This window comes from Osmerus eperlanus, chromosome 24, assembly GCF_963692335.1.
Source record: "Osmerus eperlanus chromosome 24, fOsmEpe2.1, whole genome shotgun sequence".
Taxonomy (NCBI): domain Eukaryota; kingdom Metazoa; phylum Chordata; class Actinopteri; order Osmeriformes; family Osmeridae; genus Osmerus; species Osmerus eperlanus.
The window spans coordinates 3,507,342-3,521,877 of record NC_085041.1 but is presented as its reverse complement, the minus strand read 5'-3'; the positions used below and the strand labels follow the sequence as shown (position 1 = coordinate 3,521,877).

Genomic DNA, 14,536 nt, shown 5'->3' with positions numbered 1-14,536 from the left:
GAAGCGCGAGGAGGTGCCGGGCCGGCGACGCTAGCCCGGCACCTCCTCATGATACAGATCGGACTGGAGCTGTAAACATTGCCCCCTCATAAACACCCCCCCCCCCCCCCCCCCCAAAAAAAAAAAACCCTCCTATCTTTGCACTTCGGTCCAAGACACAGGGTTTAAATAATGATTGTTCCTGTAGCGGAGAATGTGTGGGGTGTGTGTGTGTGTGTGTGTGTGTGTGTGGGGGGGGGGGGGGTAGATGAGTAAACACCACAGCTCTTGGAGAGGAGGAGGGGGGGGGGATATGTGTTTGTGATGGACTCCCTGGTATGTCTGTGCCTAGTGCACGTGTTTCGTAGCCTGGCGTTATGTAACCATAGGTATGGTTTATTTATAAAACGGACCCAGGAACTGTGTGTGCTGAACCAGTGGAGACCTAATGCCTTGGGGAACGACGCGAGGCACAGAGAGAATCTGGATGTAATGTCTCACTCACTCTTTCGGTTTCCCTCTCTCGATCTCCTCCTCCCCGTCTCTCTCCCTTCCTCGCCCACCCTCTGTATTGCTCTCCCTCCCCTCTCCACCCTTTCCATTTCTCTCACTATCTCCCCGTCTGTGGAGAGAAGGCCAATCAATAAATACTCTTGCTGTTTGCTTGTCTTAACGAACTGTATTGGTACAGTGTTCATCCACACCTTCATCCAAAGTATGCCTGTTTGTGTGTGTGTGTGCGTGTGTTGACCTCTAAAGAGGTTTAATGCTGCAGGAGAGACAAATTGCCTCGACAGGACCAGGCCGCGCCTGCAGTCTTGGGGCTGTGGGCTGCTGTGAGTCAGTATTCACCTCTCAGTCACACTCACAGCGCCTGGCTAAGCTGCTCAACTCCTAGGGAGCCCTCTGCTGTTGGAAGTAAAGACTAGTCCTCCAGCTCACCCTCCCTCCTCTCTCCACCTCTCCCCTGCTTCTCTCTCGCCCGCTTCCTCTTCTCTTCCCTCATTACTCGAGGATCCCCTCTTTCCTTTACCTTCCTGTCATTCGTTGACTCTCCCCGCCTCTCTCTTTCTCTCTTTCTCTCTCTCTCTCTCTCTCTCTCTGGCTGTTGTTTCCTCCAGCGCTGGACCGCCTTTCCTCCTTCTCTGTAATGTACACAAATGTATTCCCCTGCAAAAGCCCTGCAGTCTGCCCAGTGCCTGGTACTGGAGGACACTGGCCTGGTTTAAACCCAGACTCAGGTTGGTGACAGCTAGTCAGGGTTAGGTAAGCTGTCTCCCTACACTAATGTGGGGGGGGGGGGGGGGGGGGGGAGTTGAGGGGGGGTACTCGAGCCTAGCCAAACAACTCCCTTAGTCCTCTAACCTAAAGCCCAGTGTTCAGGTTATACGCCTATACTGTATCCTCCAACCCCAGCCACTGCAGCCATGCAGTGTAATATGAATGTGTGCTGTACCACAACAGACCCAAACAGTACACAGAGACGCTCCACAAAACACAGTTGTTTTATGTTGACAACTAATGTAGTCCGTCACCACTGTGTTTTATGCTTCAGTTTTATACAACGCTGAAGAACAGAATGGAAATCGACCCTGCTCCCTCTTTCTGTTCTTTCGTCTCACATTCCCTCCCTGTCAGATTGCCTTACCTTCATTGTCTGTTTCTCTCTCCCTTGCCTCTCTCTCTTTTTCTCCCTCGCTCCCTCTCGTTATTTCTTTCCCCCGTTCTGTCTCTCCCTCTCTCCCTCGTCTTTGTTTTCCTTTATTTCTCATGTTCTTCCTCTCTTTCTCACCTTCCCCTCTCCTTTTCTCTCTCTCTCTCTCTCTCTCTCTCTCTCTCTCTCTCTCTCTCTCTCTCTCTCTCTCTCTCTCTCTCTCTCTCACCTTCCCCCCCCCCCTCTCTCTCTCTCTCTCTCACCTTCCCCCTCCTCTCTCTCTCTCTCTCTCTCTCTCTCTCTCTCTCTCTCTCTCTCTCTCTCTCTCTCTCTCTCTCTCTCTCTCTCTCTCTCTCTCTCTCTCTCTCTGTCTCTCTCTCTCTCACCAACTTCCTCTCATTCTTACTTACTCTCACCATCTCTTTCTCTCTCCGTTGCCTCTCTCTCCTCCCTCTCTTTCTCTCTCTCTCTCTTTCCTGCCAAGGATCCAGAAATAAGGTCATAAATAAGAAATCACGGCCTTCTCTGTCCTGGTACATTACACAGTTTTGACGTATGCTTTCTGCAGTATTATTACTCACCTGGGTTCAAATCAATGCTCTAATCTCCCCCCCCCCCTGTGATGGATTTCTCCAGCAGCAGTTCTTACCACTACAGGCCATTTAATAAACACTAGGAAAGTACTGGAGAATAGCGGGCAGCTGCTGAATGTTAACATCCACAGGACCCGAGCAGTACGGACATGAAAGCACTTGTTGTTGTTGACCTGGATGCGATCCACTTTGTGTGTCTGTGCTTTTGGGGGTTTGTTTCATTTGCATGGTGCTGTTGAATGACTAAGCGGAGAATGAAAAGCTTTGGGAAATTGAAAGTAACACAGGAAAACAGGACTTCGGATGGGATGGTGTTTTAGGATCAAAGAGCACATCCAGCCACACGAACACAACGGTTTAAACAGAACATATCATGCATCAAAGTCCCTCTGATTCTCCCTTTTGTCTTTCTCTTTGTCTCTCTCTCTTGGCCTCTCTTGTTTCTCTCCCCGGCCTCTCTCTCTCCCTGGCCCCTCTCTCTCTCCCTGGCCCCTCTCTCTCTCCCTCTCTACCCCGCCCTCTCTCTCTCCCTCTCTCCCCTGGCCCCTCTCTCTCTCCCTCTCTCCCCTGGCCCCTCTCTCTCCCTCTCTCCCCAGCCTCTCTCACTCTCTCCCTGGCCTCTCTCCCAGGCCTCTCTCTCTCCCTCTCTCCCTGGCCCCTCTCTCTCTCCCCGGCCTCTCTCCCTCTCTCTGTCTCCATGCCTGAGCACAGAGCATGGGTCCACCTACAGTACCACTCCTCTCATCTCCAGTATTGACCGGCAGCCTCCTCTGACCCCTCCCTGTGGTCTAACCTGCACACTGGGGCGTCTCCCAGGTCGGGGGGCTGGCCGGGGCCGTGTCCATCCACTAGTTATCCCTTCACCCCCCTGGCCTGCCCAGCAGCCCCCCTCCCTCCCTCTCTCCGACCCCCCCCCCCATCTCTTTCACCCCCTCTCTCAAAGGGCAGGGTGGACCCCTTAGTGACAGGGTCAGCGGTCCACTACTGGTGTGTGTGTGTGTGCGCGCGCTTACGTGCGTTCATTCTTGCTTAGGTGTGTGTGGTGGTGTTGTGTGCTTGTGGTGGTAGTGTGTATGTGTTTGTGTGGTTGTAGTGTGTGTGTGTGTGTGTGTGTGTGTGTGTGTGGTTGTAGTGTGTGCATGCGCGTGTGTGTGTGTGTGTGTGGTTGTAGTGTTTGCATGCGTGTGTGTGTGTGTGATTGAGCAGGCTGACTGAAGTCTCAGGGTGAGATATTGCAGTGTTCACACAGACACAGCCAATTGTCTTCTGGGCCGACGCCATGACAGGTCAGCTGGAAGACTCACACAGCTGAGAACTGACCTTACCTCATTCTGGTCACACTCACACACACACACACACACACACACACAGTGAATACAGATGCTACCCGACTGCTCAGTTGCAATGAGGGGCTGTCACATCTTGGAGGTGTAAAATCACGTCTACATCTGATCATCCTCTAAAAATAAAGTTATAAAAAAAAAAACATGTTCCTTTCCAAACGCCACACAGAACTGTAAAGCCAGGTGTTAAAAACGACGTCAAACAAGCGTTCCTTTGGTGACTTCCTAACCACAAACATGACCGTGTCGTTCCAGATGACCGCCGAGGCTGTGCTGCGATTGGGTCAACGACCCGGTCCTCCCCTTCTACCCTCTGGACATCGCGCTGGACGTCCAAAACAAACTCAAAGGTACTTGACCGGCCCTGAACCACTGGAGTCAGACCAGTCATCGAGACAGCTTCGCCGTTCTGGACAAACGTCCCAGGGTTGCCTGGAACCAACTCATCACTCTTTAGTTTAGTTGGAGGAGAATCGGAGAGGAGAGATTTTATTGCTACTCAACAACAATCTGTCCTCTCGGTGGCTGTTCTTATTTATGCCGAACAAAAACACGATGTTCTGGTGCCCAGGCGTCATGAGCACCCAAACAGACGGCGATGGAATCAGGCCCATGTCCTCTGGCAGAGAGAGGGAACCTGGCCTCGCTCTCTCTGCAGAGAGAGGGAGCCTGGCCTCGCTCTCTCTGCAGAGAGAGGGAGCCTGGCCTCGCTCTCTCTGCAGAGAGAGGAGAGAGGGAGCCTGGCCTCGCTCTCTCTGCAGAGAGAGGGAACCTGGCCTCGCTCTCTCTGCAGAGAGAGGGAACCTGGCCTCGCTCTCTTTGCAGAGAGAGGGAACCTGGCCTCGCTCTCTCTGCAGAGAGAGGGAACCTGGCCTCGCTCTCTCTGCAGAGAGAGGGAACCTGGCCTCGCTCTCTCTGCAGAGAGAGGGAACCTGGCCTCGCTCTCTCTGCAGAGAGAGGGAACCTGGCCTCGCTCTCTCTGCAGAGAGAGGGAACCTGGCCTCGCTCTCTCTGCAGAGAGAGGGAACCTGGCCTCGCTCTCTCTGCAGAGAGAGGGAACCTGGCCTCGCTCTCTCTGCGCTCCTAAGAGCATGCTGGCTGTGTGTGCGGGGCATTGTGCTCTTGTGGCGATGCAGTGACATAACTCATCCGTGGTGTCCAGCCACCCGGCCTGTCTGCCAGCCAGGAGTGTGCACACACCGCGCGCGCGCGTCATACATACACCGACACGTGCAAAGATACCCGTTCTGTACTGAGGCACACACACACAGCGAAACGTGTGCACGCACACCGACGCACTTTCAAAAGTCCTGAATACACACACGCACCATCCCACACACACCGTTCTACACACACACATCCTCCACACACACACACACACACACCATCCTCCACACACACACACCATCCCACACACACAGCCCTCCGCTCTCTCCAGCTCTCACTCTCCATAAGGATGATTTAGAGGCGGATCATCTGTTTTAGGTGGACGTATCGATCGCCTCCATCACGCCCCGAGGCTCCAGGACAGTGACCTTGATTTCTGCATTTGTGAAATTCAAATCAGAAGACGGTCATCTTTCTTTCCCTCCTTCCAGCCTTGGTGGGGGAGGACGGCTGCCCCCCCCCCCTCATCCCCGTGCCCCCCCCCCCCCCCCCCTCGGGGCAGGCCTGTCACACGGGGGGGGCGGGGGCAAAGGGGATGGAGGGGGGGGGGCGGGGGCAAGGGAGAGACAAGGGCAGAACAAACAGTTGTGACTGTACCGCAACTTGTCAACGACAGTTAAAAAAGGGGGGGTTATTTTCAGGGGAGATTAGCCGATCTTGGCGGTGACTGTTTGTAAACCCTGCCGTGCAGTTTTAGCCACAATTGGTTTGTCTTGTTTGTCATACTCTGTGTTTTATGATTGGGGCGCGCAAACAAAGGTTTATCCAGCTCCTCACAGCTACAGCTGTTACAGTATTGGAGCTATGTTGGTCTCCTTAACTCCGGACATGACCATCATGAGAAACTGTTTGTGTTTTCATCTTTTTTGAGGTTTCTTCCAAACTAGAACTTTCAAAACATGTGTTTTCATTTTTGTACATATCCCAAAAGCCTAAGTCTAAGCTACCTTGCTACTGTTGATTCATATTTTATGGACAATTTGTAGTTTTACAACCGTTGTAAAAATGTATTCTATTTTACACAAACACACACAACACCCCACCACACACGCACAGTAGCCGACCTTGTGCACCAGAAGTGTATTTGGTTTTGTGTATTTAAATATTCCTGCACAGTGAGCTAAGGACAGGTGAAAAACAATCACCTCATAATCCTGTCTCTGATGGCTTAGGGTCCATAAGATGAAGAATCGTTGGATATCAACCTATCCCTGTTCCACACACTCACACACACACACACAAGGCTACCACACACAGACAAACAGCACACTAATTTAGACAGACGCTCACAGCGATACACACCTACACTCGCTCACACAGACACACACACACACACGGGCATACACGCATGCAGTCTGCCTTATGAATAGAGGCGCAAGAAGAAAAGGATTTGTTCGTCTGGGCTGTAGTTACGGCGTCTGCCATCATACTGCAATGTATGTGTGGCATCAAAAATACCATCTATCCAAGCATGCTATCAGAAGTCCATTGTAGCGGTGTTAGTGGGCAGAGTGGTAACAGCAAGCACTAATGCACTCATGATTACCAGGCAGGAGCATGAGGGGCGGTGGAGAGGAGTGGAGGGAGAGGGATGTGAGAAGAATGCGGGAAAGCGATCAGAGGGACGAGAGATGTGAGATGACGAGTGTGAGAGAGAGAGAGAGAGAGAGAGAGAGAGAGAGAGAGAGAGAGAGAGAGAGAGAGGGAGAGAGGGAGAGAGGGAGAGGAGAGAGAAGAGGGGAGAGAGGGAGAGAGGGAGAGAGGGAGAGAGGGAGAGAGGGAGAGAGGGAGAGAGGGAGAGAGGGAGAGATGGGAGAGAGGGAGAGAGGGAGAGATGTGAGGGATGAGAGAGAGAGAGAGAGAGAGGGAGAGATGTGAGGGATGAGAGAGACGAGGGGAGCTGAGGGGGAGGAGTGAAAAGAGAGATGCAGTGATTATTACCTGTCTGTGGTTCTCTCACCCTGGGTTCAGACCGCTAATGCTTTTAGCAGCCGTGGCACCCAAGCCGCAAACATGTTGGATTAAATATAGAAAGCTTTTATCTGTGCGGTTAAAAATAAAGTGGAGAAGGTGGGGTGTTGGGGGGGGCAGGGGGGGGGGGGTAGAGGTAAATAAATAATTCTGGGGGTCTGGGCTCAGTTCTGGTTTTAACGGCGCTGTCATGCCGGGGATAGAGAAACGGAATAGTAAATGGATTTTCACAAGACACCAGATAGAAGTGTACTATTCATGAAGCACTGTAATGGATTGTCTGGAGATCAAACAGGCATGGCTAATTGAAAAGGCGTCACATTCTTTTGTTCCCTTGTTTTGTACAAAAAGTCTTTGGGCTCACTTGGTCTTATGTGCTTTTTCATGGCAGAAGTTGAAAGTATTACTAGTGTTCTTAGTTGAAAGTATTACTGTGAAAGTGCGGTGCATCTGCTTCCTTTTTGGAAGCAGATGCACGCATGCTTAGCAGTAATTACACCATTGGTGCGTGTGAGAGAGATACAGAGAGAGACAGACTGATTGTGTGGTTACAGTTTTTGTTTGTGTGTCGGGGGGGGGGGGGGGGGGGGGGGGGGGGGGGGGGGGGGGGGGGGGGGGGGGGGGGGGGGGTTGAGTAAAAAAACAAGCAGACAACAAAAGGAAAGTGGATTGTTAATCAGGAGCATTGTTCCACCTCGTCTCACCACCTTCTGTTGAGTCCACTCCATCGCTGGTCCTCACCTGGGTGTGTGTGAGGCCGGCTATCTGCCTGCCTGCCGCCTTCCCTCACCCCCCCACCGCCCCCCCCTCCTCTCCTTCATTTGCAGAGCCTAAATCTCGGTTGAAGCTGTGCCAACACAATCGTCCCCATCCGTCCCTCCACGTCAGGGCCTGTGATGGATTACACCGATCCTCACACATATTCATAACTCACGCTGCCTCTGCAGAGAGACTTTTGCATTTGTAGGAGAGAACGGCTTTCTTTTGTCTATTTTTATCTGTTCCTTTCTCTCTTCTATTCCCTGAGTGGGCACACACTGAGCTTATGTTCTCCCGTGCCACACTCCCCACAGACACACATACAAACACACGCACGCACACACACACACATACAAACACACACACGCATACACACACGCATACACACACGTACAAACACACATACACACACGCATACAAACACACGCATACAAACACACACGCACACACACACGCACACACACTCACAATTTGTAAATTCCCAGCCCTGCACTTTTCGAACAAATCCTATAGAACTCGGGAAAAGGCAGAAATCGATGCAACACGCACACACATACACACATGCTTACACACATGCATGGGCCATGTGCAACATGAAACAGTCAACTTAAGACATATGTAGGAAATCAGCAAAAACTTGTTTATTACTAGCCATGCTAAATTGTTCTAGACACAACAATTGGAACATTATCTCGTTTATGAATTAGAACATAATCAAATCTGGCAAGTCATTATGTATAAGCATTAAGTAAACCAGTAAAGATTGCAGCCTAATTAACTGTAAGGTAATGTAATGCAATCACAACGCCACACGCACATTGTAAATGGTGGGCTTAGTTTTTTATTTGCTAATGAGCATATCTTTATGTGAATAACTTCTGTAATTAGTTCCTTTGTTAATAAAAAAAAAAAAATGGCTTACATAGAAGTGCGTGTGTGTGCGCGCATGTGTTCCCTAATGAAGCCATCCTTTCCTGCTGAGTTATTGACCGATCTCCACGGTAACTCTAATCTCTTGGAAATGTAATATTTGACACATGCTACGTACCTCCCAAACACGAGACGTCCTCTGCGTGTGTGTGTGATCACACACACTTTGTGACGGATCATGTGGAGAAATGAGAGGGACTGAAACTCTGTCGTTTGCACTGAAACTGTACACAGCAAACCCAAGCTTGTTCTGTGATTGGGCCCCTTGGTCTAAAGGGCAGAGCTTAAGGTTGGTGATTGCACATCTCAGGTTTGATTACTCGTGATTAAATACTGACCACTCTAACATCCTACTACGTCTGTGTGTTTGTGTCTTTGTTTGTGTATGTGTGAACCGGTGTGTGTGTGGGTGCTTGTACCTGTGTGTGTGTGCGTACCTGTGTGTGTGTTTGTGTGTGTGTGCATGTGTCTGTGTGTGTGTGCATGTGTCTGTGTGTGTGTCTGTGTGTGTGTGTGCGTGCTTGTACCTGTGTGTGCGTGTGTGTGTGTGTGCGTGCGTCCTCAGGTGACAGCCGCACCCCCCCAGGCCTGCTGGCGGCCGCGTCCTCCCTGAGAGACAGCGCCGCCTTCCTGCAGTCGGAGGCCATGCGGCCCGCCAACGACCCCAAGGAGAGAGAACCGGCCCACGTCCGCATGCTGAACGACGTCCTCCGAGACCTGGAGAAGAGCTTCCTGTCCCCGCAGCCCCCTCCTGGGGTCTACAGGTACTGCAGGGCCAGGATGGGCCCCTCACACGGAGCCCAAATGACCATGATATCAATCGTACTCCTACAGTGTAAGAACTCCAGAGTCTGTGAACGTTCTTTTCTTTTCTTTTTTTCTTCCTTTTTATTGACTGTGGGGGGGGGGGGGAATTCCCCTCCAGGTCTTTGTAGAACTCTTCTCCCACACAGAAACCGTGGGACTGAAGCTTGCATCTTAAACCCCCAACTGAACTGCATAATCATAGCTACGCCGACAAGTGATCGGAGGGAATATCTCTTTAATTATTTATATAGAAAACAGCACTCCGAGAGTAGATCGTAAGGGAGTGTTTGGTAATCAAATTAGATGTTCAATCATTCTCAAACGGCGTTAAAGTTTAATGGCCTCCATTTAGAGGGAAAGAAAGCAATCCCATCTCAGGAAATGGACATTCTTTAAAAAAAAACATTTCCTTTGGTTCAGTGTTGGCCTATCTCTATTATCTCTGGGTGAGTAAATAGGAGTTTAATTACAAACTGGTTGAGCCTTCTAAAGCAGGGCTGAATCTTCGCAGCATGATTGTGAACTTCCTTGTCAAACCTCTGACAGTAGGAGTCGGTACATCTACACCTGGTGCTTGCTGTGAGGAGTAACTACTGGTGCAGCCTGTCAATGGTGTGCATTAGGTAGCTGTCAATCATCCTGCTTTTGAGCTAGCTCGGAGGGGAGAAAGAATTGTGGTGTGTGTGTGTGTATGCGTGTGTCTGTTTGCGTGTGCGTGTACAGAATGTGTCTCTTAATGCGTGTGTGTGTGTACACATACAGGTGTGTGTCGGTATGTGGGTGTACGTTTAGAAGTGTGTGTGTGTGTGTTACACTGAGGTATTTGACCCGAGCACAGTTGCGGAGGATGGATGGCTTTTCAAACAGCAGTGAGTGTGTCGGTGCCTCAGACAGACACCAGACCAGGAGCAGTGTGTGAAGTTGTCACCGGGGGGGTGGGGAGGGGGAGGGGGGATGGTGACAGACACCTGGGATCCACTCAGGGAAGTTAAACCCAGCTTGGTCTGTTGTGGAACTGAACCCTTCCTCCATTAAGCCCAGATGCTGGGTTCCTGGGACCAGGGAGATCGATACGAGCCCCTCACTTGGAGGTGTTTCAAAGCCTTGTTTTTTTTTCATTTTTTCTTCATAACAGAAAAGAAATATGAATCCAAGGCTCTCGAAAAATAAGGTCTTTGCTTTGAAGAAATATAAAGCTCATGTCTCCAGGGTAAGAAGCAGTGCATTGATTCATGTCGAGGATTATTTAAAAGTTTCCATCCATGTCAGGTTATTCAAGTGGGCAGTAAAGGTACTGTGGACCCTCTGTTTCTTAGCCCATGAATAAGAGAACAGTTGTATATCAACAGACTCTTAAACAAGGGCCAGGCCTCAAACACACAACTACACATTGTAGTGTTCTGCAAATTGAGTACGGATCAAGAGGTCGCAGGTTCAAACCCCCCCCTCCCCCCCACCCGGTACATGAAAACGACTACCTTGTGACTTCGAACAGCCGTAAACATGGCCTGTTTGGACCTTGCCGTCCTGTGGCATCGCCACGGAGACGCGCTCCGTGAAGGTTGCCGTGGAGCTTTAAAAGCCTAAAGCCAGCCTGTTTACAGATGAAGAATGACCTTGTTTCTTCTCTTGCCCCCGATGCAGCGCGTTTAGAAGAAATCAATGGGCAATTCAGCCGTGTGAAGAGGAACCAACGGCATTCGCCTCATTTTTGACCTACAAACGACTCCCGCTCTCAGCCAGGGGCGCGTATTGCACCTCGACAACATCAGGGTGTGGGGCTTGATCGATGGCTGTGTGTCTGAGCAAAACAAGTGTGTTTGGGTGTTTGTTTGTTTGCGTGTGTGTATGTGTGGATGGACGGGCGGGAGGATCTGCGTTTTCTGAAGGTTGGCCTCTGAACGTTCTGTGTTCTCCTCTTGTCCCCTCGTCGTTCAGGAACCTGCTGTACAGCCTCCCGGGGCCAGGCCCTCGCTTCTCCATCCTGAGGTTCCCCAAGGAAACACCCGGACCTTCCGGCAATCAGGCGGTCAACCAGGCAGTCAACCAGTCTCTGTCCCACATAACCAGCTCCATGGTTAATGCCCAGAGACTCATCAGAAGCGGCCTCGACCTCTTCGAGAACAACCCCGATGACACCATTTGACCTCTGACCCCCCGGCCTCCGACCTGTCGTCAGTTTGACGACAGGTTTTTCTGTGCTGTGCACCTGAGAGTTTGTGGATGTAAGTGACTCTGGTGCCGGCACAGCAGCCATTCCCCCCCCCGAAAAACGACATTTAAACAGCGAGATACAGAAGGCTTTGAAAAGAGACTGCACTTAAAAGTAATCTGATGATATTATGCAGACTTCTGCTTGAATTGACCCTGGTTGCTCGGAGCTCCTACTGTGGAGATGGCCTTTGAAAAGTTCATCATTTCATGTAAAACTACATTTAAAAAGCACAGCAAATAGAGGCTTTGTACAGAGAACACACTTACTGTAAAAGTCATTTGGAGATAAGATGCAGACTCCTGTTTGTGGTCGCCCTGCTCATCTTGAGCGCCTACTGAGGTGACAGCCTTTTTGTGATAGTATAGCTCTATGACTATCAGAAGGGTTTTGACTTATTCTGCTGTTCAAATTCACACGACCTCAGGGCTAGCCGTGCCAGGCGGACATTTTGTAAACGGAGGGGAAGTGTTTAGATCAAGGGGTTCTTGCTGAAGCTGTTCTCAGAAAGGGCGCTGTGTCCATTGTTTTTCTTCCTTAACGATTATGGCTTCAGTTTGGAGTTTCAGGCGATCTTGGATCTGTTCAGAGGGAAACTTTGCTCCAGAGGTGGAAACGAGATTGATTTTGCCTCAAGTGGAAAGTTACACAATCTACCCCCAGATTCTCATGCCACAGGTTAGAGTTGGGCTGGAGATGCGGATTAAAGACTTTGCGGCCTGTGAAGGAAAATCAGGCTGTGAAAGATAAATAGTCGGATAAATAACGACGAAAATAATTTTGGATTGGATGATTTCTGACAGATTTGGGTGAATTAGCTAGGAGTATTGCAAGTCAACAACGCCTTGATAAAGATGTAGATAAACACTGAACGGCTAGCTGGATGTGCTCGCATGCGCCATCGTGCAATCTCTGCAAAACAAGCAATCATATTATCCACTCTCAGGTTGGCTGATCCTAATACGCTCCTCTCTGCGCTCAGCGTGCCTGGAGATTTGAAGCGACCGTCAGGCTAAAGATAGTTTGTAGAGATCAGGTGTTCTGTATCTTTTAGAGGTGAGCATGATGAGTAGATTTTATTAGAATAGTTGAGATAAGACACACACGTTTTAAGACGTGGGTTTTCACCTTCATTTCTATGGTTTGCTCATGATTGACTTTGGATATCCTGCTGTTACTTGTTAGTCAGTGAGCCGGGTAGTGAGCGGTGATGGGTGTCGTTGTGCACTTCCATTTCGAGGTTCAACGGAAATTTGTAGACTTCTTCACTGAGAGATGTTTCTACGCGTGCTTCTTTTCTTACTAGTGTAAGATATTGTTGATGTGTTTTTTCCCATTTACACATTTGTGATATTCCTGCTACAAATGTAAGCTTTGCTGTGTCATGTTTTGGAATGGAATTTGATTGTTGTATTAGAACACTTCATTCAGGGAGGGCAAATTTATCAAAGTTTTAAATTATATACGTGCCTTTGATTGTACCTTTAATGATGTAATTGTTTGTACACAATAATAATACGACTGCACAAGTGCAGAATGTGGGTTTGCATGAATACCAAAAATGAAGTGCCCAATTATTCTGCAAACCCATTAGCTAATTTATTCAGCGAAAAACAATCAGCTCACAAAGGTGACCGAAATTAAAACAGCTCTCTTTCAACTCTTCGATAAACTATTCAGTTAATCAGCATTTATTATTGCTGTTATGGCAATCAAATTGCATATACACTGTGAAATTACAAAACTTAATGACAGGATGTGTTGTGTCCTCTAACTTAGCAATGTGGAACAGTTCTTCAAAGCACAGTGGCTTTTTCTAAGAGTAATACCACGCCAAGCATGATCCCTTTTCAGATGAGTGACATGCTTGTAGAGTTATTTAACTGCACCAAACCATACGTTTGTTCCTTTGAAATGGGCTGTGACTCAGTACGAAGTGTGTTTTTGGTTTTCTCTCTGCTTGCTTATACTTCCACAAAGACGTTTAGTGGTTTCTTGTACATACTGTAGGGTTGTTGCATTCTGGCTAGACCAAGTGTAGCAAAAGTGTGGGACTTTATTTATTTGATGTTTTGTACATCCATGTTAATAGCGAGGGACATGGAGAATATTTGATTTGTAGCACAAGCATGGTTTAATATCTGTCATTAATAATATGTAAATTTGCACTACGGCTCATTTGATTGTGAGACAACTTGAGCCGCTTTTGATTTCAATCACTTATTTATGTCATAAAGTTAATTTAGGTTTGTATCAACATTTGGGTCAATTTATCTTCCAATTCAATTAGGAAAATATCACGTTCTGACCCGGTGGGCACATTTTCTCAGCGTTAAATAATTAATTTCAATAATATAGGAGGATCAATTAGTTTAATCAGGATTTTAATTGCATGAGTCTAATTCTGTGTTACAACCACCCTTCCTCCTGCTAGACAAAGATATACCTCATTTTGATTTAACACCATGAACTGACCAGTAGGCCATAGTGTGGTAGACTTCAAAGACTGCCTGAGAGGTTCCCCATGGCTTAAAGAAAAATGAACAAAAAAAACATAAACAAAAGCAAGTTTCTGTTATTCATCTTGTCTGTGTCTGGAATATTTTGTAAGTACAACCAAAAGGTAGATAATAGAACAGGGAATGATTTATTGCCACATTTCCAATGTGGAATGTCACCCCTAAAGACAACATGGCCTATCTAAAGCATAGAAAACGAACACTTGTTGCACACAATGTCCTCTTGAACGATTCAGATATGATTCCTGCATGTAATAACATGCATAATCATTTTAGACATAACCAAAACACAAACGGGTTTTTTCCATCGAGGAATATGACAGGCTCATCTACAGGTAGCCTATTTGGAGATCTGAGCTCGGTTACTTTTTAATTTAATTTGAATTAAAACATACATCGTTTTGATAAATAGTTAATGAAAGTATTGGGTTTCATTGCATGCTAGTCTCACATTACTTTTTAGACTTTCCTTGTTTTAACGTTTACCAACAAATCACTGCATGTTTGTTTTCAAGGATGCGTTTGCTATGTTTTTACTCTTTGACAGTATGACTTATTAGAATAAAATACGAATAAAGCAAATACAATATTTGTTTACAGTG

At 48.2% G+C, this 14,536-nt stretch overlaps 1 protein-coding gene across 1 annotated transcript in view; it reads left to right on the top strand.

The window, feature by feature from the left end:
- The window catches only part of LOC134011229 (inactive N-acetylated-alpha-linked acidic dipeptidase-like protein 2), a 26,902-nt gene extending 12,366 nt beyond the window's left edge, over positions 1–14,536 (top strand). The window contains exons 2-4 of the mRNA XM_062450759.1: positions 3,825–3,919; positions 8,962–9,160; positions 11,142–14,536. Of these exons, the coding sequence (XP_062306743.1) occupies positions 9,042–9,160; positions 11,142–11,349 (327 nt within the window). The 5' untranslated portion in view covers positions 3,825–3,919; positions 8,962–9,041 and the 3' untranslated portion in view covers positions 11,350–14,536. The remainder of the gene's footprint in view (positions 1–3,824; positions 3,920–8,961; positions 9,161–11,141) is intronic.